Source organism: Cervus elaphus, chromosome 15 (assembly GCF_910594005.1).
Source record: "Cervus elaphus chromosome 15, mCerEla1.1, whole genome shotgun sequence".
Classification (NCBI taxonomy): Eukaryota; Metazoa; Chordata; class Mammalia; order Artiodactyla; family Cervidae; genus Cervus; species Cervus elaphus.
This window is the reverse complement of record NC_057829.1, coordinates 68,440,322-68,462,005: the sequence shown is the minus strand read 5'-3', so window position 1 is coordinate 68,462,005 and position 21,684 is coordinate 68,440,322. Positions and strand designations below refer to the sequence as shown.

General features: G+C 42.4%; 1 protein-coding gene across 1 annotated transcript in view; it reads right to left on the bottom strand.

Moving 5' to 3' along the window:
- SORCS3 (sortilin related VPS10 domain containing receptor 3) overlaps positions 1 to 21,684 on the bottom strand; it is a 619,852-nt gene that overhangs the window by 400,808 nt on the left and 197,360 nt on the right. Inside the window, exon 2 of the mRNA XM_043926232.1 lies at positions 19,084 to 19,151. Coding sequence (XP_043782167.1) covers positions 19,084 to 19,151 — 68 coding nt within the window. The remainder of the gene's footprint in view (positions 1 to 19,083; positions 19,152 to 21,684) is intronic.

Below are 21,684 nucleotides of genomic sequence, written 5' to 3'. Positions count from 1 at the left end.
ACAAAGATGCACACATTCATGTCCTCTCCCCGGTACCTCAGAATGTGACCTGATTTGGAGACAAGTTTGTTGCTGGTGTCATTACTTAAGATGAGGTAAAACTAGAGTAGGGGAGAGGGACTAATCCAATATGACTGGTATTCTTATAAAAAGGAGAAATTTGGATGCAGACACACACATATGGAGAGGGCCACATGAGCATGATGGAAGGGATGGGGTGGTGATGCTCCCATAAGCCACAGAGCACCAAAGACTGCCAGCAAATCACAGAAAATAGGGGAGAGGCATGGAACAGAGCTTCTCGCACAGACCTCAGAGGGAACCATCCCTGCCAATATCTTGTTCTCAGATGTCCAGCCTCCAGAATTATGAGGCAATAGATTTCTGGGGTTTAAATCACCTACCTTGTGATATTTGCTACAGTGGCCCTAGGAAAGCCCTCCACGATCCTTCCCCGTGGAGGAGCTCCTGCCGTTGCAGTGCCTCAGGGAGCCCTTGCTTTCTCTCACCCTCTGTGGAGAAACCTGGGTCACTGTCTGCCTCCACGCTGGAGGAAAGCAGGAAAGGAGCAGGCAGCAGGCCTCTCTGCTCCCTTTCCACCCATGGAAACTCACATGTGGCTCACCACACAAGTATCTGCTGACTGTGTCTGGGAAACAGGCAAATAAGTCCTGGCAGGCAGGAGACTGGATTGAGGGATTAGGACAAAAGGCAGAGTGGTCCAGGGCTGAACACTCACGGAGTGTGCGTGCTGAGAGCCAGTGTTCTTCCAAACACCTCACCACGAGTGACTCACAGTGACTCTCGGCTGCCCAGTGAGGTAGGTACCGTCGTCACTCCTACTTCAGAAATGATGAAGTGGGACCCAGAGAAGTTACTGCCCAAAGCTCGCAGCTGGGAAGAGCTGTGATGTGAACCTGGGCAGTATGCACTAGAGTCTGTGCTCTCAGCCTCTGCGTACAGTGATTCCCAAGAACATGTTGGCGAGCAGGTACAGAAAACAGGAAAGACAGAACAGAACATATAAGTTTCTGCTCAGAACACATAAGTTTCTGCTCAGCAAGGGTTATTAAGAAATAACCCTTAATAACCCGCAAGGGTTATTAAGAAAACTGTGGAGATGAGACCTTCAAACCTTTACAGAAAGGAAAAGACTAGGCCCTCCAGTATTCCTACCCTTGATGATTCCATCACAGATCACGCCCTGAGTTGGAGGAGCTGTAGGTAAAATCCAGTTGCAACGCCCTGTAGTCTCCCTCCTCCACATGAATCTTGCACCAAGATCTTGCATTAAGAACATTATAAATCTTAAGACTGGTTGGAACCTCGATAACTTCCAACCTCAGTCAGGTCATCCTCAGTGGCTGTCTAGACTAGGATGAAGTGCACAGGCTCTAGCATCCAAGCATTTGGATCTAAATCCCAGCTCTACCATCTACTAAGTGCATGACTTGGGAAAGTCATTTAAATTCTCTGGCCTTGAGCTGTAAAATGGGGATGACAGCCTCTCTACCTAACCAAATTTTTATAAGGCTGAGCTAAACATATGTAAAGCACTTCAGTCAGTCCCTGACACATAGTGCTAAGTATGAGTAGCTACTTACTGTTGTGGTTGCTACTGTTTTCATCTTATCAATGCAGATGGGCCTGAATACCCTCAGGGAGCAAGGGACATGTATATTCTTCTTGGAGACTGGGATACATCGCTTCCCAGGATCTTACCACCCAATCTTATTTCAACAATTTTACAATAATTTAGGCATACTAATTATCCTAAGGCAAGTAAACACATATATGCAATATTCATATATCACATACACATATATGCACCCTGTAAACTGTGTTAACTTTTCTTTTTAAATTTCAGAGGCTTCTTTTTCAGCATAAGACTTTCAGAAAAACACCTTTTTCATAACCAACTCAAGTGTGCTGAGACATAATTTCTCCTCTAGACGTCTACCCTAAGAAAATCATCTAAAATGCAGACAAAAGCAAAGCTTTATGTATCTAAATATTCATGGCAACATTTTTAAATAGTGAAGAACTATAAAACAATCTAAATCTCTAGAAACAGAGGAATGAATATAGTTAAGTAAATTACAGAAAAGCAATACAATACACTGTTATGTAAACATTATGTTTGCAAACCATTTTGAATAACAGAAAAATGCTTAGTCAAATGTTATATGAAATAAGAAACAAACCTGTTTATACAAGAGAATCACAATTATGTAAAATTGTATAGGTAAAAAATGGCTAAGTATATATGCTAAAACTTAACAATGGTTTTAAACAGGGTTGTATATAGTAGTTTTTATAGTACTCTTCATTTTTAAGTTTTGAAAAATATTTTATTAGTGAAATTATTGCATGAAAATTTAAATATGTAAAAATTATTAAAAAAAAAAACTTAGAAGCTTAGGAGGCTCATTGTTTCTTCCTTGTTGGCCACACAAAATCTTGTATAACAACTCTATTCTCAAGTCCTAGAGAATTCAGGCAGATGTATTTAAAGAGAATGCCAATATAAGGCACCAGAGTAAATCAGAATTTGGTCCAATTCCAAATTCTTTGCAGTTTGCATTGTTACTGTCCATTCTTCCATATCCCCAACAGCAAGTTATGAAATGGAATAATAATCTTAGGAAGTCAATCACTTCCTTTGTCCTCTGCCGCATGCTTCCAGAATGCAAAAGTTTGAACCTTGTCTAAGTACAGGAAGCCTGTAAGCCATGCCTAGTTCCTGACAGCTCTCCAACAGGCTGACTTGATAAGCCAGTCACTGGACTCTAACTTCAATGGTATAGAACTTATGTTTATGTATCTGAAAGTCAGTCAGATGCTCAGGGGGGTGAAGAGGAAATTTCTGGTTTCCCTCAAGCAAAGGGATTTTGAATCTCAGTTTCCTGCCTTCCTCATTCCTGACTCAATAAATACCATTAGATCATTGGGCATTCTATAAAGGTAAGCAAATAAATAAGCACAGAAACAAACATGTGTGTGTGGATGGATGGATAGAGGTAAAAAGCAATAAGAATGTCACAGTAGTCTCAGAATAGACCATCCTTGCCTATAGCTTTTTTTCTACACTAAATCATATTTTCTAAATATATCTTTCTAAAACATAGCTATAAGTCCAAATTTTGTTAATGTTCATACTACTTAAAATGTTCTACAGACCTGATGCAGTCCCTATCAAACTCCCAAAGGCATTTTACATAGAAATAGAAAAAATTCTAAAATTCATACAAAACCATAAAAGACCCTGAACAGCCAATGAAACATCAATGAAATTTTGAATAAAAAGAACAAAGTTGGAAGAATCACACTTCCTGATTTCTAAATACATTACAAAGCTACAGCATTCAAAATAATAGGTACTGGCAAAAAAAAAAAAAACAGGCATGCATTAACCCTGAATACTCACTGGAAGGACTGATGCTAAAGCTAAAGCTCCAATACTTTGGCCACCTGATATGAAGAGCCAACTCACTGGAAAAGACCCTGATGATGGGAAAGATTGAAGACCGAAGGAGAAGACGGTGACAGGATGAGATGGTTAGATGGCATCACTGATTCAATAGACATGAACTTGGGCCAACTCCAGGAGATGGTGAAGGGCAGGGGGACCTGACATGCTGCAGTCCACAGGGTCACAGAGAGTCAGACATAACTTGGTGACTGAACACAACCAGACCAATGGAAAGAGAATAGAGAGTCCAGAAATAAACCCACACAAACACAGTCAACTGACCTTTAACAAAGGTACCAAATACATAATGAGGAAATGACAGTCTCTCCAACAAATAGTGTTGTGAAAACTAGATATCCACATGCAAAAGAATACCAGAAAGAAAAAAAAAACACCTCAAAATGGATTAAAGACCTACATGTAAGACCACTACAAAACTCCTAGAAGAAAACAAAATGGGAAAAACTTCTTGACATTGACCTTGGCAATGATTTGTTGCATATGGCACCAAAGCATAAGCAACAAAAGCAAAAATAGACAAGCAGGATTACATCAAATCAAAAAGCTTCTTCACAGCAAAAGAAACAATCAACAAAATGAAAAGGCAACCTACAGAATGGTAGAAAGTATTTTAAAACCATATATCAGCATGATAAAGGCTTAATATTCAAAATATAAGGAACTTCTACAATTCAGCAGCAAAAAAAAAAAATTTTAATGGGCAAAGGAATTGACTAGATATTTCTCCAAAGAAGATATACAACATTATACATGGAAATATGCTCAACATCACAAATCATCAGAGAACTATGAATCAAGACCATAATGAAATAGCTCTTCACACTGTTAGGACAGTTGTTATCAAAAAGACAAGAGATGACAAATGTTTGTGAGAATGTAGGGAAAAGGGAACACTCATAAATTGTTGGTTGGAATGTAAACTGCTATGGCCACTATGGAGAAGAGTAACAAGGTTCCTCAAAAATTAAAAATGGAACTACCATATGTTCAACAATACCACTTTCGGGTACATATCCAAAGGAATTGAAAGGATCAAAGAGATATCTGTACTCCCAAGTTCATTGCAGCATTATTCACAACCATGAAGATGTGGATGCAACCTAAATGTCTATCAACAAAAGAATGGATTTTAAAAACATGAAACTTTGTACCCTTTGTACAATGAAATATTATCCAGCCTTAACAAAGATGGAAACCCTGCCATTTGCAACGTGAATGAGACTGAAGGATGTCATGCTATGTGAAATAAGCCAGACACAGAAGGATAAATACTGTATAGTATTAATACAACTTACATGAGGAATCTAAATAGTGAAACTCATAGAAGCAGAGATTACATTGGTGACTGTCAAGGGTTATTGGTGGAGATGGGAAACAGGGAGGTATTAGTTAAAGGATACAAAGTTTCAGTTATACAAGATGATTATGTCATAGAAATCTACAGCACAGAGCTATAGCTAACAATCTTGTACTGTATACTTAAAAATTTTGCTAAGAGGGTAGATCTTATGTTAAATGTTGTCATCACAGAAAATAAAAATAAAGAGGGCAGTATAGGAAAATTTCAGAGGTCATCTATATGTTTATGGCATAGATTATGGAGATGGCTTGGTGGATGTACACTTATTTCCAAACTCATCAAGCTGTATACATTAAATATGTCTACTTTCAATCATATCTTCTCATGTGTTTTAAAAAAAAAAGGCAAAAGACAAACAGACATTTCACCAAAGAGAATACACATATGAGGAAAAAAGCACATGAAAACCGGTACAACATTAGCTATCAGGGAAATGCAAATTAAAACCATAATAAGCTATTATTGCCCATCTACTCAGAGAAGGAAATAGCAACCCACTCCAGTATTCTTGCCTAAAGAATCCTGTGAGCAGAGGAGCCTGGTGGGCTGTTGTCCATAGGGTCGCACAGAGTCGGACACAGCTGAAGCGACTTAGCATGCATGTGTGCATTGGAGAAGGAAATGGCAACCCACTCCAGTATTCTTGCCTGGAGAATCCCCGGGATGGAGGAGCCTGGTGGGCTGCCATCCATGGGGTCGCACAGAGTTGGACATGATTGAAGCGACTTAGCAGCAGCAGCAGCAGCCCATCTACTGGAATGGCTAAAACCAGTTCTCATGGTCCCTGGAAACGTACAGACCCATGACATCCCATGGTCCCTGGAGATGCCTAGGATTTTGCTGTTCCTGGGGTTTTGTTATTTTTTCCTCCAAATGTTGAATTATACCAGTATGTTTCCTATAAATCCTGTATGTGGCCCAAAGCCAGAGATGATTTCTGCTGCTTGTAAACAAAAAGTATGAATAGAAAGCCTTTCAAAGTTGCCTGAAAACCATCCCCCATTTGCTATGCTTTTTGAGCCTCAGAAAGCCGAGACTTGCAGCTGCCAACTCACCCTTACAGATTTATCTCAACACAACTCCATGGAGAGCAGCACCTTATAACCATTCTCCTATGGCACCAGTCTCTGAAATCAGTGTTAATTGCCCAATTAACAAGCCTGATGCTGACAGAATGTGAGCTAATTAGTAAGTGCCAAAGCTCATTCCAATTACTAACCTTTATGGTTGTCATCTATGAAGGTGAGGGTACAGCTATGTATTTTTGCATGAATCATTGTGTTTGTCCTTCTGAGCCAGCCAGAAGGAAAAATGGGTAAGAGGGCAAGAGGGCTGGGGAGAAGATTCTGAAAAATAAGTCTTCATAAGCATTCAAGAAATAAAAATAGCTATGACGTCTCTTAGGTCAGTGGTCATATCAAAATCAAGTGGTGAGCTCTTTAAAACCATAAGTTCTTAGATCTTGATCCCAGAAATTGATTCAGTAGGTTTGGAATAAGGCCCAGGAAACTGGATATTCTTATATTTCCCTGGTGATTCTCATGATCCACCAGAAATGAAAATCACTGAGACAAGTGTCCAAGGAAACCATTGTTGGTCCCCAAAGTAGTCCCTTGGTCATAGATCTCTTATGAAATGTGAATAGTTGCTGAGCTGGAAAGGCCAGGAAAGAGTGATTACTAATGAAAGAGCAAGATCATGAGGCTGCTGAGAACTGGGAGACCTACATCTGGGTACCAGATTTGAAATCACTGACCACCAACCAACCTACTCAAGAAATTGAGTTTATCCATCTGTAAAATTACACAGGCCTCCCATTCCTCCTAGAAATATGAGATGTGTTATACATTCATGTGGGCAATGACTACAAATAGTATACCAGTTTAAGATATTAGAGCCATTGAAAGGAAGATCTTTTAAAAGATAACTATGTATTGCCTTACTTTTTTAAAAATTTGTCTTTAATTGGAGGATAATTGCTTTACAATATTGTATTGCTTTCTATCATACATCACCATGAATCAGTCATAGATATACATATGTCTCCTCCCTCTTGGAACTCCCTCCCACTTCCCACCCCATCTCACCCCTAGGTTATCACAGAACACCAGATTGGAGCTCCCTGCATCATACAGTAAATTTCCACTGGTTATCTAATTTTGCATATAGTAATGTATATGTTTCAATGCTACTCTCTCAATTCATTCCACCCTCTCCTTCCCCTCCTTGTCCACAAGTCTGTTCTCTATGTTTATGTCTCCACTGCTGCCCTGAAGATAGTTTCATCAGTACCATCTTTCTAGATTCCATATAAATGCATTAATATATCTGTCTTTCTCCTTCTGACTTCAAACTTTAGCTTTAATTTGGGCACAAACCATTTGGAAGGAAAAGTAAGCAGTGAATGTTTCCCTTATAAGTTCAGCAATTTCTGAAAAGAAAGCTCACAGACACATAACATAAAGAAGAGGTCTTTTTACCAGTTTATGGCTCCCCAAATAAAGTCTAGGATAGTGGTCTTCATGGGAGAAGTTGCCAGGAGCCTCCTAATGACATTTACAGTCCATGTCCAATAAAGTAATTGGCCTCCAAAGGATGAGAAAGTAACTATGAAAGCTTGACTACCTAATCTTTATAGTCATTATATATCAATATATAAGCAGGAATGGAGTATATAAAAATTCACTCTCCTATAAACTTGAAAATAGATAGGCTCTGTGTGAATTGAAATTTTTCCCTTTATTTGGTGGGGGGGCTTCAAATCACATTCCAAGGTCCCACCCATCATAGTTTTACACAAGTGGACATCTGGCAGGAAAAAAATTAAGGCCCTACCTGAGAGAGTTGGGGGGGAAAATCCATTTATAAATGTTATTTTAGAAGGAACTGTCTGATCCTGTTTACTTATTAACTTCATTAGAAGGCTAATGAATCTACTGCTGAGAAAATGAGAGGGAGCTCAGGGTGAGGCGAGGGATGGGCAGAATTTCACACCCCTTCTCCCAATGGTGAGGTTATTTATGATTGTGATAAAACAGCACCACATTTGCAAGGAAGGGAAAACAACATAAAATAACAATCAACAGACACAATCCGTACAAAAGGATTGCATTCTCTCAGCCACTGGACAAAAATCAAGATTTATACATGTCAGGATGGAAGAAAAAAGACTAGGCCATAAGAAGAAACCTCTCTCCCATAATAAATAGGAAAATATTAAATCTGTAAACCAGATCTGTTTCTCCAGTGTTCACACTGCCCTATTCTCCAGCAAAGTTAAGATGTCTGAGATTTCAATATTCAGGGCAAACTCGTTTTTCATTCTGTTCTTTGGGGGAGCAAAGAGTTTACAGCTTGGATGATGCTCTTTATGTTTAATGAATTTAAATTCAGTAGTTAGAACAGGTGTTCTGGCTAACACCTGCCCCCTGGCTACTATCTGTCCATGAACAGCACAACAGTTTTCCTTAAGGGGGATGGCTGTGCTCACAATGTTAGCTCATAAAAGGTACCTGTTGGCCATCATAAATCCTGTGTGTGTTTCTTGTTTGACTTCCCAAGTTGACAGCATCTGTGGAACTGGAGTGGAAAGGGACTTGAGATCATTTCATCTAATATCTTTATTTATGAGGAAACAGAAGATGGCATGAATTGATTAATTAGCAGATGATTAATTAGCAACTGAGACAGGCCTAGAACCCAAGCTTCCTCAGAGCTCAGTGGCTCCCAGTCCTACCTGAAAATCAAAAACAATAATGGGGCCTTTAAAAGTATACATCCTGAGTAACCTCCAGCTTTACCAAACTGGAATCCCTTGGTTAGGGGCCAGGAATCTAGATTTTTAACACAGTCCACAAGTAATTCTGGGGATACACCAAATTTGAGAAACATGGATGACCCCAGAATGCCTTCCATATTAATTACATACGAGGTAAGAAAGTTCTTCATGAGGCTTACATCCCCCAGTAGTTGCAGTAAAAAGAAAATAACCAGCAGTGGATGAGTTAACTCAATGCTGTGTTGCTGCTGCTGCTGCTGCTGCTAAGTCACTTCAATCGTGTCTGACTCTGTGCGACCCCACAGACGGCAGCCCACCAGGCTCCGCCATCCCTGGGATTCTCCAGGCAAGAACACTGGAGTGGGTTGCCATTTCCTTCTCCAATGCATGAAAGTGAAAAGTGAAAGTGAAGTCGCTCAATCGTGTCCGACTCTTTGCAACCCCATGGACTGCAGCCTACCAGGCTCCTCGATCCATGGGATTTTCCAGGCAAGAGTACTGGAGTGGGGTGCCACTGCCTTCTCCGCAACACTGTGTTAAGGGAACTTAAATCAGATTGTGCTTTGCATCCTACAACCCAAATCAGCAGCAATAGCTGATGTAGAAAAACCAATAAATACATTAACCTTCCCCCTTGTGCCAAGCACAAGGAAAAAACATTCTCTCAAGAGAAATGTAACATTTCCAGGCACCACATGCTTAGGATTCGAGGTATGTCCTGCACCCCAACCTCCTAAAAAATATCAGCACGACTGTCCTCTGGAGCTGGTAGAAGCTACTGGGCTAGGAGGATATGAGCCTACAAACAAACAATGATTATTATATAAAGGACTAACTAAATAGTAGGCATTTTTTGCATTTCATGCATTATCTCACTGAATCCTCACAAAGCTTCCATGAGATCTGTCTTACTGTCATCTTACGATATGGATAAGTAAACCTAGACATAGAGAAATGAAGACATTGTTTAAGGTGGTACAGTTAGCAAGAAGTAGATCTCAAATTTATACCCAGGCAATTTGAAATCAGAACCTTTAGCCACTACACATACACTATCCCATCCGTGACCAGGTGTTTCTGAGAACTATGGGAACAACTAGTTCTCACCTGAGGCAGTCCTTCCTCTTAAAAGTTTCGTATCCTAACGGAGAAATTTAGTTTCATTGAAAGTGAAGAAGAACTAAAGAGCCTCTTGATGAAAGTTAAAGAGGAGAGTGAAAAATTTGGCTTAAAATTCAACATTCAGAAAACTAAGATCATGGCATCTGGTCCCATCACTTCATGGCAAATAGATGGGGAAACAGTGGCTGACTTTATTTTGGGGGGTTCCAAAATCACTGCAGATGGTGATTGCAGCCATGAAATTAAAAGATGGTTATTCCTTGAAAGGAAAGTTATGACCAATCTAGACAGCATATTAAAAAGCAGAGACGTTACTTTGCCAACAAAGGTCCATCTAGTCAAGACTATGGTTTTTCCAATGGCCATGTATGGATATGAGAGTTGGACCATAAAGAAAGCTGAGTGCCGAAGAACTGATGTTTTTGAACTGTGGTGTTGGAGAAACTCTTCAGAGTCCCTTGGACTGCAAGGAGATCCAACCAGTCCATCCTAAAGGAGATCAGTCCTGGGTGTTCATTGGAAGAACTGATGCTGAAACTGAAACTCCAATACTTTGGCCACCTCATGCGAAGAGTTGACTCATTGGAAAAGACCCTGATGCTGGGAGGGATTAGGGGCAGGAGGAGAAGGGGATGACAGAGGATGAGATGGTTGGATGGCATCACTGATTCACTGGACATGGGTTTGGGTGGACTCCGGGAGTTGGTGATGGACAGGGAGGCCTGGTGTGCTGCGGTTCATGGGGTCGCAAAGAGTCAGACACAACTGAGCGACTGAACTGAACAACTGAACGGAGAAATAAGATGTTCTATATTAAACAGCAAAACAAAATATACGAACCACATTGATCATTCCTCTAATTCATTTCTAGAATTGCTTTACATCCTCATAGAGTGAGGTGTGATAATAATAAAAATATAAGTGCCTCTACACAGTGCTCATCACAGAATACAATGTGTTCTGCATATACCTATATATACTTGTATATGCCTGACGCTGTTTCCTGTATGCATTAATCTTATCTTTCAACCGAACTAAACATTCCTTGAGGATAGCAATCACGACATACTTATTCCACATCCCCCAGCAATGAGCACAGGGCTGCTTACATAATGAATGCTCAATTAATATCTGTTCAGTTGAATGCTCTGTGACCAATACAGGAGTTTTCACCAGATTCATTACCACTGAAAACAAACAGAAAAAGGCCCCAGTTCTAGAGGGAGGATTTCACAGCCTGTATCCACCCAGTCTTCAGGACCTCACATATAAAGAGCCTACCAAATAGGATGAAAAGCTTTTAATTAACAGCCTAGCAAAAAAAATGTCATTCCACTCTGCAGTTTTGTTTCCATTAATTCACTCAGATTCAGCAGGAATTCCACTAAGGAATTGGGATGAACAGCTGTAGAGGGAGGGAAGTACATAAATAAATCATGAGTGTCATTAAAATTTGTAAACTAATAACTTCTGGGAAGTCTTGGTAATTATTATCAGGGTTTTCTTGGCAAACAAAAAAATTAATAAATCCAAAGGTCTCCACTTTCTATTAAAAAAAAACCAGCATCCCCTAGAAAGGTCACTGACAGAACAATTAGAGGAGGAAATAAATGGTCCAGACAACAGCTTGCAAGGCAGATGAAAAGTCACAGGATTCCCCAGTGGCAGAGGGATAAGACAACTCAATACAAGGAGAGCAACAGGACAAGGCAAGGCTGGGGCTGGGCTTGGTTTGGGGCAATTGGAACGTCAGTTCAATTCTTTCAGCTTTTACTTAGAGTAGCCCAAGTGCTGGCAGTGTAGATCCAGAAACAGAAAGGGCACCGGTCCCTGTTCTCAAGAGGCTCCCAGGCTGGGAACACAGTGTAAGGATGAGGCATTAGTGGGAAAGGGAAGGTATCCAGGAGGATGTGCCCAGGAAGTGGGCTCATAAACACCCTAACCAGGAACCCCTTGATCTGAAGTCCCCTTGCTGTGTAGGCCCTGAGACCAAGCATATAGGAAGAAGGGCTGAGAATCCTTGTTGCTTTTCCAAGAGCATATTGATTCTCACACTGCCGGGCTGGGGGTGGATGAAATGGAGCAAGAGGGGAAGAGGAAACTGAGGGGAAGTAGCAATACCAGGGGACCATCCACTGCAAAGGATTCCTGGTTCCTCTTATGCCCAGAAAACTGAAAATTTGTTTAGCTCTGTGAGGACCCCTAATCCAATAGGAATTCCAGATGAAAGCTCATGTGGGGACCTCACACCCAATCAGAAGCTGGCCACTCACAGACCTTTGCCAGAGACTAGTGCTTGGGATGGACAGATGGAAGCTGGGGGATTGCATGCTAGCTCATCTACCTCCATAAAATGGGACCTTAAAAACAAATTTTTCGAGGAGAGGGCAATGTGTTTATCAATCCAAGTGTTAATGTTTAGGACATGGAGCACTGAGTCCAAGAAGCAATTTGCCAGTCTGAAACATAAATCCCCACCATGACTTACATTCAAAACTAAAGACTCAAAAACCTCAAGCAGTGGCTTAATCAGTCTTTTCACAGGGACCACTTCCAAAGAAAAGTGGCACCCTTGCTCCCAAATCAAGGACCAGGAATGCCACCAAGCTCAGCAGAGATGCACAGACCCATGCGTGCAGAGGGGCACGAAGAAGACACCAAAGCATGTGCCACATGCCGCTGTCATAGGAATAAGTGAGAATATGACCAGTCTCTGAATGTATGATGCCTGCACACCATACAACAATGGTCTGCCCTCAGTCGACAAATGGAGGAGATGTGAAGACTCTCTAAACAGACTCACAAACTTGAGAGAACAAACTTGTGGTTGCCAAGGGGGAGAAAAAGGAGGGAGCAGAGTGATGGAGTGGGATTTCAGGTTAGCAGATGCAAACCATTATACATAGAATAAACAACAAGGTCATATGTATAGCACAGGGAATTATATTCAATATCCTTTGACAAACCATAATGAAAAAGAGTGAAAAAGGAGATATATATATACACACATATACACATAAAACCAAATCACTTTGTTGTACATTAGAAATTAACACAACATTATAAATCAACTCTATTTCAATTTAAAAAAAAGAAAGAATAAAAAAAAGAAGAGGGCTGTCTATCTAGTTCCAGGGTTTCCATTTAGGGGATGGAAATGGAAGCTAGGAAATGGAAACCTAGTTCCAGGGTTTCCATTTAGGGGATGTGTGTGTTCACGGAAGGAGATCAGGAGCCAGGGAACACTCTTTTTTTTTTAACTGGAGGTTAATTACTTTACAATATTGTGGTGGTTTTTGCCATACATTGACATGAGTCAGCCATGGGTGTACGTGTGTTCCCCATCCTGACCCTCCCTCCCAACTCCATCCCCATCCCATGCCTCAGGGTCATCCCAGTGCACCAGCCCCGAGCACCTCGTCTCATGCATCGAACCTGGTCTGGCAATCTATTTCACATATGATAATATACACGTTTCAATGCTATTCTCTCAGATCATCCCACCCTCGTCTTTTCCCACAGAGTCCAAAAGACTGTTCTATACATCTGTGTCTTTTTTGCTCTCGCATATAGGGTCATCGTTACCATCTTTCTAAATTCCGTATATATGCGTTAATATACTGTATTGGTGTTTTTCTTCCTGACTTACTTCGCTCTGCATAATAGAGGAGTCAGGGAACACTCTTAAACTTAGACTTCTTATCCAAGAAACTCAGCCAAAATGTCTTCCTCTCCCTGAACTCACAACCTTACCTTTGAAATGATAAGATTCTGGGGTTCAAGGAGAATGTTTGCTATGATCTTTTCTCACCCCAAGTCTCTTCGACTCTAAGGTCAATAGCCATGATTATTTCAGAATTACCAAGAATCACAGTTCAAAGACCTAGAAGTTCTGGTGACAACGTTTCCATTTCTGCGGACCGATTTCCACAGCCCTCGTTTCACTTTAGATGACCAGTTTTAATATGGGATCAGGTTAGCCTTTGACACTGCCCATATTCCAAGTACCATAACATTAAAATAATTTCCTTCCAAAACAGGTGAAATTTTTTACCTTTTGTTCTTTGATGAGACATGCATTTCTATGGTGAAAAAAGTTTCCTGCCCCCCCCCCCCCCCACCCCCACATACCTCGCCCAATGAACTGATAATATCTGAAAAAGAGATTACTAGACCTCTACTGGGCACTATGGTATCCAACAGCCATATTTAACTATCAAACAAACTGTGGCTGCATTTTGTATGTAAAATTGAGATATGCCCTTAAGTGTGAGATACACATTCAATTTCAAAGACTTACTACAAAAATGTAATGCAAAATTGCCCATTAATAATTTTATTGACTGTCTATTGAAATGATAGTTCTATATAACTAGGTTAAAGAAAATTTATTAATAAAATTAATCTCCACTGTTTCTTTTCACATTATTGACTGCTGGGAAATTATGTGGCTCCTATATATTTCTAATCAGACAGTGCTGGACTACAGAGCATCCATCTCAATTACAGAAGGAATATTTTAGCCTAGAAGTTGAAATCCCAGCCCAACCACTTGAGGGCAATTTTCCCACTCTGGGAACTTCTCCCTCTTCCACTTCCCATATCATCCCCCAAATTATCTTATTCTGGAGGAATCCATGAATCCTCTCTTGCCCAGCATCAGCTCCAGCACACAGGGTGGATTCAGCACAGGCTCAGGTTTCAGTAGGATGCCCCTACTTCTTAGTTTCACAATCTGGGGCATATTGTTTAACCTCTGCAATGTTCAATGTTCCCATCTGTAAATTGAGCCCAGTGATACCCAGACTCTCCAGTTTCTCGCAAAAGATAGAACAAGACAGCTCAGGTAAAGGAACTCCTACAGAGAAGCAGCTCAGGTTGCAGATCGTACAATGAACAAACTCTCCGAGCACCTCCCATGCATAGGTGCTGCAGGGCAGGTATTTTTCAAGGCAGTTGACATAGTTCATTTCAATGAAATTTCAAAGCAACTTTATGTGGTAGGTGTGGATATAACCTTCATGGTACAGATAAGGAAATAGAGGCACAGAGAGGGGAAGGAACATGTTCAAGATAACTCAGTGGCTCAGTGGAGGAAAGTGGACTTGTAACCAGGCCATCAGTCCCAGAGCCTCACTTTTAATTACTTTATGAGGAGGAAGCTAATTGGACCTGAACCTCCTCATCTGGACTCATCTCTCCTCCTTGGGTCTGGCCTCTATAAAGTCTGATAGAGTCGGTCTCTAGTATCACTCCTGATGGATGGACAACCTCCAAGCTTGACACACTATGGACTGAAAACACCCTAAAAGCAAATCCCTGGGTCTTCTTAAATAAAAAGTCACTTCCCAGCCTCATTAATTCTAGAGGCTTGACATCCCATATGTAAAATGTCCTTTGACTAAAGGATGCCAACAGATGGTTGTGCTAAATGACCAATTTATGCACCCATTCTTGTGCTGGTGGAGAGAAAATATTTTGACCACCCCCAGTATAATGGCTCCTAGGAGTTCCAAAAAGAGTGTCACCAAGGACACATGCTGCCGCTATGCTACAGACTGCTTTTAAACAGCCTTTTGTCTATTTAGAAGTAGATGGCTTCTGAATTATTAATTCAGTGAGACAAATAATTATGTCATACTGCAACCTGGCAGGGCGCATCATCTTGTCATGACAGCTGCTGCTCCAGGCACCTCTGCTGGAGAGAAAATTGAAGAAGAATCACCAAATTCAATTTCAACTTAGTTAAGCATGTTGGACCAAATCACAGAAATGAAAAGGTGTGTGTTTTAGTTTCTTTTCTCTGCTCACTGTATTAGTAAAGAAGATCATAGTGCTCTAGGCTCTAACTCGAAAATACATCACTAACAGCAGAGAAACGAGGATAGGGGCACAGATCCTTAGGGTATGAGCAAGGATAACAATAAGAATTAAGAAGATACCCGGTGAGGGCCCAGGAAGTTGGAAAGTTTCCACAAAGTTTAGGGGCAGTCCCTTTCCTCTATTGCCCCCTCTGCAGGGGTTCCTAAGCTGGGCTTTATCAGACCTGTGAACCCTCTGGATAACACAAATATATACCCACATAATGCGTATCCATAGGGAATGCCTATAACATCTATCAGCCTGTTTCAAATCCCTGAAAGGTCACACTATATATACTCTGTTATCTACAGTCTATGCTGAGTAACCCCCTTTGGCTTGGCCCCTCCTGTGAACCTGATGAGTCCTCCCACCCATCTCCCTACCTAGTCCAGCACCCGGCTGCTCTCTCTTCCTCCTTCCTGGTCCCCTTATCTCCTACAGCCTTACCTTGCCTGGCCTTTGCCCTGTGCAAGGGACATTTTTCCACTTTCCATTTGCCAAACTGTAGCTCACCCATCACTCCAACAGCCATTCAGAGAATCTTTCTTACAAAATAACATCTCCAACTATGTAGAAACTGCTATTCCAATTCCCCCTCCTCAGTCAGCATGAGGAACAACATCATAAATCACTATTCTCCCTTCCCTATCCCCCTGCCAACACCCCGGAAGGTCTGTGGTCATTCCTAGACAGCACAGAATACAACCCTTTGCATGCACTTACAGTTTCCACCCCATGGATCCCTGCATTAGTGGATTCTTACAAACAAAACTACACAAATACACAGGGTTGCAATAATTATTAATTATTACAATTAACTGAGCACTCTCCACATGTAAGTAACTCCTAAATGTTTGTGCATTTAATATTTCATTTAGTCCTTACAATCCATCCATGAATTTATTCATCAAGCAAACATTTATTAAGTACCTCTTGTGTGCCAGATACTATTTGAGGTATTGAGGATACAGCACTGAAGCAAAATGGAAAAAAAAAATTCTATCTTTACAAGCTTAGATGTTATTGGGTGTAGGTTGAATATAAATAAATCAGTAAGTAAATATTTAGCAGCTAGAGGGTGACAGGTTCTAGGGAGGAAAATGCAGCCCAGTGATGAAATGCCAACTCCTGAGACAAAGGCCTCACTAATGAGGTGAGCAGAGAGGAAGGAACTCAGACCCAAGAAAAATCCGAGTGTAAGGGTCCTGAGGAAGACGCTGGCTTGTCTGGGGAACAGCACGGACAATGTGGCTGGAGCAAAAGTGGAATCTGTACTGTCTCCAATTTACATTCAGAGAAACTGAGATTTACGAGAGCGAAGTGGGTTAAATGACAGTGCCCCTACCAAAATTTGTCCTAACCCCCAGAACCCACAATGGAATTATCCTTAAAAGAGCATTTCTGCAGATGTAATTAAGCTAAGAATCTGAAAATGAGAGCATCCTGGATTATGGGGCCAGCCCCTAAGTCCAATGGCAAGTGTCCTTCTAAGGGAGAGAAGAGGAGAAGACAGAGAGCAGAATAATGCAGCCCTAGGAATGCTGACAGACACCAGAAGCTGAAGGAAGTGAGGAGGGAGTCTCTCTAGAGCCTCCAGAGGGAGGGGACCCCAGAAACACCTTGATTTCAGACTTCTGGCCCCCAGACTGGAAGAGAACACATTTCTTCAGTTTGCAGCCACTAGTCTGTGGTTCTTGATTCCAGCATCCCCAAAAGGTGATCCAGAGAAGTTAGATAAAGTGCCCAAAGCCACAGAGCTCTTTGGGTAGACAAGCTAGATTTTGAATCCCAGCAATGGGACATCAGGGTGCCCTTAGGGCCACTCAGCCATCTGCTGTCCTTGACACACACTAGTGAATACACTGACTCTTATGCCTGTGGGGCACACACTCTGTCACTTACTGGGCCTCCAGCATTAAGCATCTGGCTTTGCCTGGTTCACCCTTAGAACTACCAAACCTTTCCTGAAATATGATATGGGCTGCCAGGTATAGCTGTCTCTCACTATAAGGACAGGATTTTCTGGCTTGTTTCATTATTTGCACCAAGCAGACAGCACTGGAGTCAGGCTTAAAGGATCACCACAGCATCACTGTGATAGGGCCTGAGGGGATGGTTTCTGAGGCTCTCGTTCCCCAGGAGTCCTGTGTGAGCAGAAACAGGCATGCTTTCACCTACGAGAGGCAGCCTGGTTACTTACACCTCTGCCAGTTTCCACTGAGCAGCAAAATTAGGTTTTGGACATCCTGTGCAAATGGAGGCAGGCCCCGCCGATAGGAGCAATTAACCCCTGAATATTTAATAGAGGCTGTGACTGCTCCCCTCCCAGGAGAGGGGCCCTGGCTGGTCCTCTGCAAACAGGTCAGATAAAGCAGCAGCCAAGTTCCCAGACACTCATGCCCCACAGCCCTCTGCTCCAAGACCCCAGAGACCCTCAGGACAGGCGCTGGGATGAAAGACACCACCAAGTGAATGGCCTTTTGTGACCATGTTCTCTCCAGTGTTTGCAAATGACAGAGTAAACAGGATGGACACACAGCCCTCTTGAGGCCCACGGATGTAATAAGCAGAGCATGAAGCGCCGATTCAGAGAGGTTGATGAAACTCACTGGGGCCCTGCGTGACTGCCAGCAGCAAGGCTGGAATAGTGAACTTGCCTGTGAGGAGATGTATGCAAGAGTGAATGCATGGTGTCTTCTGTCCAGAGAAACAGTCAGCTTCATAGCTTCCTTAAAGCCCTCTCTGACTTAATCCACTCACATCCTTCTCCCCATCCCAGCTTCCTATCAGGGCTGATTTATTCAGCAGGTACAAAGACATAAAGCCTAGGGTTCACAAAAATGCTGTCACTTCTTTTAAAGTCAAAACCAAAGAATGAGTATGTTAGGCTGAAAACAAGTTTTAATATACAATATTAATATATTTGTCTTTACTCTAATGTAGTTGTAAAATATATTTTTAATATTATTTTATGAAAGGAGGAGTCCAGGGAGGCTAGGGACCACAAAAGTCATCACTCAGATCCAATTCTCATGTGTGTCTATGCCCAGAAGCACAGGCTTCTCAAGAGTCACAGCAAAGGACAACAAGAAACAGTCCTTAGGCTGAGACTCACGCCAAGGCTAGCATCCTTCCTGTATCAGGCTCCCTTATCCACAGTCTCCTCTTGCATCAGACATGCTCTGATCTATCTTTCATTCATGTTTGTCGAGCCAAAGGAGACACAGCATGAATGCAGAAGCAACCACAATGCCAAGGAGAATGTGTGACAGGCCCCAAGCAAGATCAGTAGAGTGCTAAGGAATTCACAGATGGAGGCCATCATTGCCGCTGGGGCATTAAAGTGGGCATCCAGGAGGAGGAGGAGCATCTTCTGCTCCTTTCAAAACATGCTCTCCAGCTGCTCAACTGGCGCTTCTCACGTGAGCCCCACCAGAGAAGCTAGTGAAGGACCTCTAATCCACTTACCTCCAAAGTGAGCTCTCCGTCACACTTCCCAGGTTGAAGTCATATAGCTTCGTCAGGATAAGTATAACCTGAAAGGGGGATGTGGAGGAGGGCACAGGAGAGGAACGAGAGGGGGGGGGGAAAAGAGGAAGCCAACTTTAGTTTGTGCAACAATATTCACTGCATCTCAAATCACCCAGAGGAGGACTTAGAATTTATCCGTTGAGTTGAGGGGTATTATAGGATCAAGCACGGGGGAAAAATTATTAATTTAATGCTACCTCATAACTGGTAGCATTTATTTTAATCCTGACAGTGCTTTGCACTTGAAATAAAACGTGGCAACAGGGATTAACTGGATATCTACAGTTGTTTCCCCACATCTGTCCTCCTTCAAGGTCAGGCACAGGCTGGCTAGTTCTGTTCACTCAGATGGCCACCCAGAAATCAGAGGATGGGCTTGCCTTTGATCTGGAGATGACTCTGACTTACAGACATGGACCTAAAAGGGTAAGAAAGAACTGGGCCTGATTCTGTCTGTCTACAGAGGGGTTCAAAGAGATTTCATGTTCCCACCCCATTGCTAGCACCTCACAGCCATAAAATCTTGAACAACAGGCAAGCCCAGCTGCCAACACTCTGCAACGCTGTCTGTCTTCCTCTGTGTCCCATCCATGGAGTAAGCAGGTCATTAGACTCCGATGGGCTCCAGGACCACTTTCCTGACTCCAATTGAAAGAAACCCAGAAGAAAGCTGCACATGACAAACAGCTGGACAGTCTGTAATAGGGTCAGCAGTTTTCTGAAATGAACTTTGATTGGCTAGACTACGCTCAGGCCCTTTAAACTTTTACAGCTGAGGACTTGGATCTCAGTCATTTCCCTGCTGCCCCCTCATGCGCCTAGACAGTGGCTAAGGCACAATTCCATATCTACAAGGATGCTAAGTGCATGCACCTGAATCTATTTTAATCAAAACACAGGTGCCTAATATATAGCGCCTGCCTGCACACGTGATAATCCAGTTACACATAATTGTGTTTATCTAAATTTAATGCACAACTCATTTCACTTTTCTCAACTCCTTCCCATTCCACAATTTAACTTCCTCCAGTTCATTTGCACAGCAGCCATTAAACTCTTTCCAGGATAATGAATTTCTGCTACCAAGATGGGGCTTTTGCATGCTAGGTATCCATTTAAGATTAAAGAAAAATAATCAGCCATTATATTGAACATTTTTATGGCATTTAACCAAAGACAAGGCACTCATTTTGAGATTTATTCTCATCCAGCACCCCATGGGGTCGGTCAGCACCATTTCCATCTCTTTTATGTAAACTAAGAAAAAATTAGAGGCAAAGATACGACCCATTATAGGTCAAAAAGAGTCCCAGAAAAGCCTGACTTGGAAACTTCAACTTCTCTGCAAGGTCATGGCTGGAGGGTTCTTTAGGTCTCTTCCCAGATTTTGTCCTGTGATGAGGAGTCGTAGGTTGGCAAGAAACAGTCAAACCAAGAAGAACATCAAAGACATGACTATTTTAAGAACAGTAGAATCTACCAAACCACCTGACCTATTGGTACCAAAAATGCAAGTTCATGTGGCCAACACACAGTGGGGCCAAACATGCCAAAATATCAGAGTCTGGAGCAGAGAAAGGTTTATTGCAGCGTCCTGCAAGGAAACAAGTGGCTTATGCCCTAAAAACTCTGAACTAGCCAAAAGCTTTCAGCAAAGCCTAGCTTTTCTCGCAAAGGTGAAGGAGGGGTGTGGTTAGTTGTGGCAAACTTTCTGGTGTTAGATCCTCTGTTCTTGAGGTCAGGTCATGGTCATGGTCAGGTAACAATGTTCCTGTAAATTTCTACCGAACGAATGTTATTCCCTGATCTGACAAGAAACGGCACAGCTTTTGGCTTCCGAGGTCCCGGTCCTGGCTAAGAGGAGGCAGATCTCAGTTAGCAACTCCTTCAGGGCTAGGTCCCAGACCTTACCCAGCTTTCATTGCTGAGGGAGCCAGGCACCCATAACCCAACTGGTCCTCTGGCTCCTCAGGCAACCCCAATGTGGGGGGGCAGGTTCTGTAGACTCCATCCAATGTGGACAGCTGCTGCCATTAGGTCACAGAGGTGCAGATGGGGTGAGAGGTTCATGGTCACCTCAAGGCTTGGGATAAGGCCAATGGGTGTCCCAAACGAGGGCTCTGGAGCCCCGCAGGACATGGCTCCCAGGCTGTTCCCTGGGGCCCCCCAGCTTCCCTGCTGGCCGGCAACCAGAAGAGCTGGCGGGCACTAAAGGAGGAGGCTGGATCCAACTCTTACCTCACTCTCCACCTAATGACCACCATTCCACCAGTAGCTGGCTGAATGACCCACTAACGGTCCCTCATTGACAATTGGCCACTTGTGCATGCGGCTCACTGTGGTGCCAACCAATGGCTGAGCAGAAGCACTAAGAGTCGCTCACCGACAGTTGCTTGCTTGGGGGAGGGGCCAACTGTGGTGCTGACCAATGGCTGAGCAGAACCTCCAACTGCTACTCTAATCTCCCATAGGTCTTCTGGTAATTAGATAACTAACCATTGCCTGGTAATGGGTCTTGAGGTAATGGCACCCAACGGC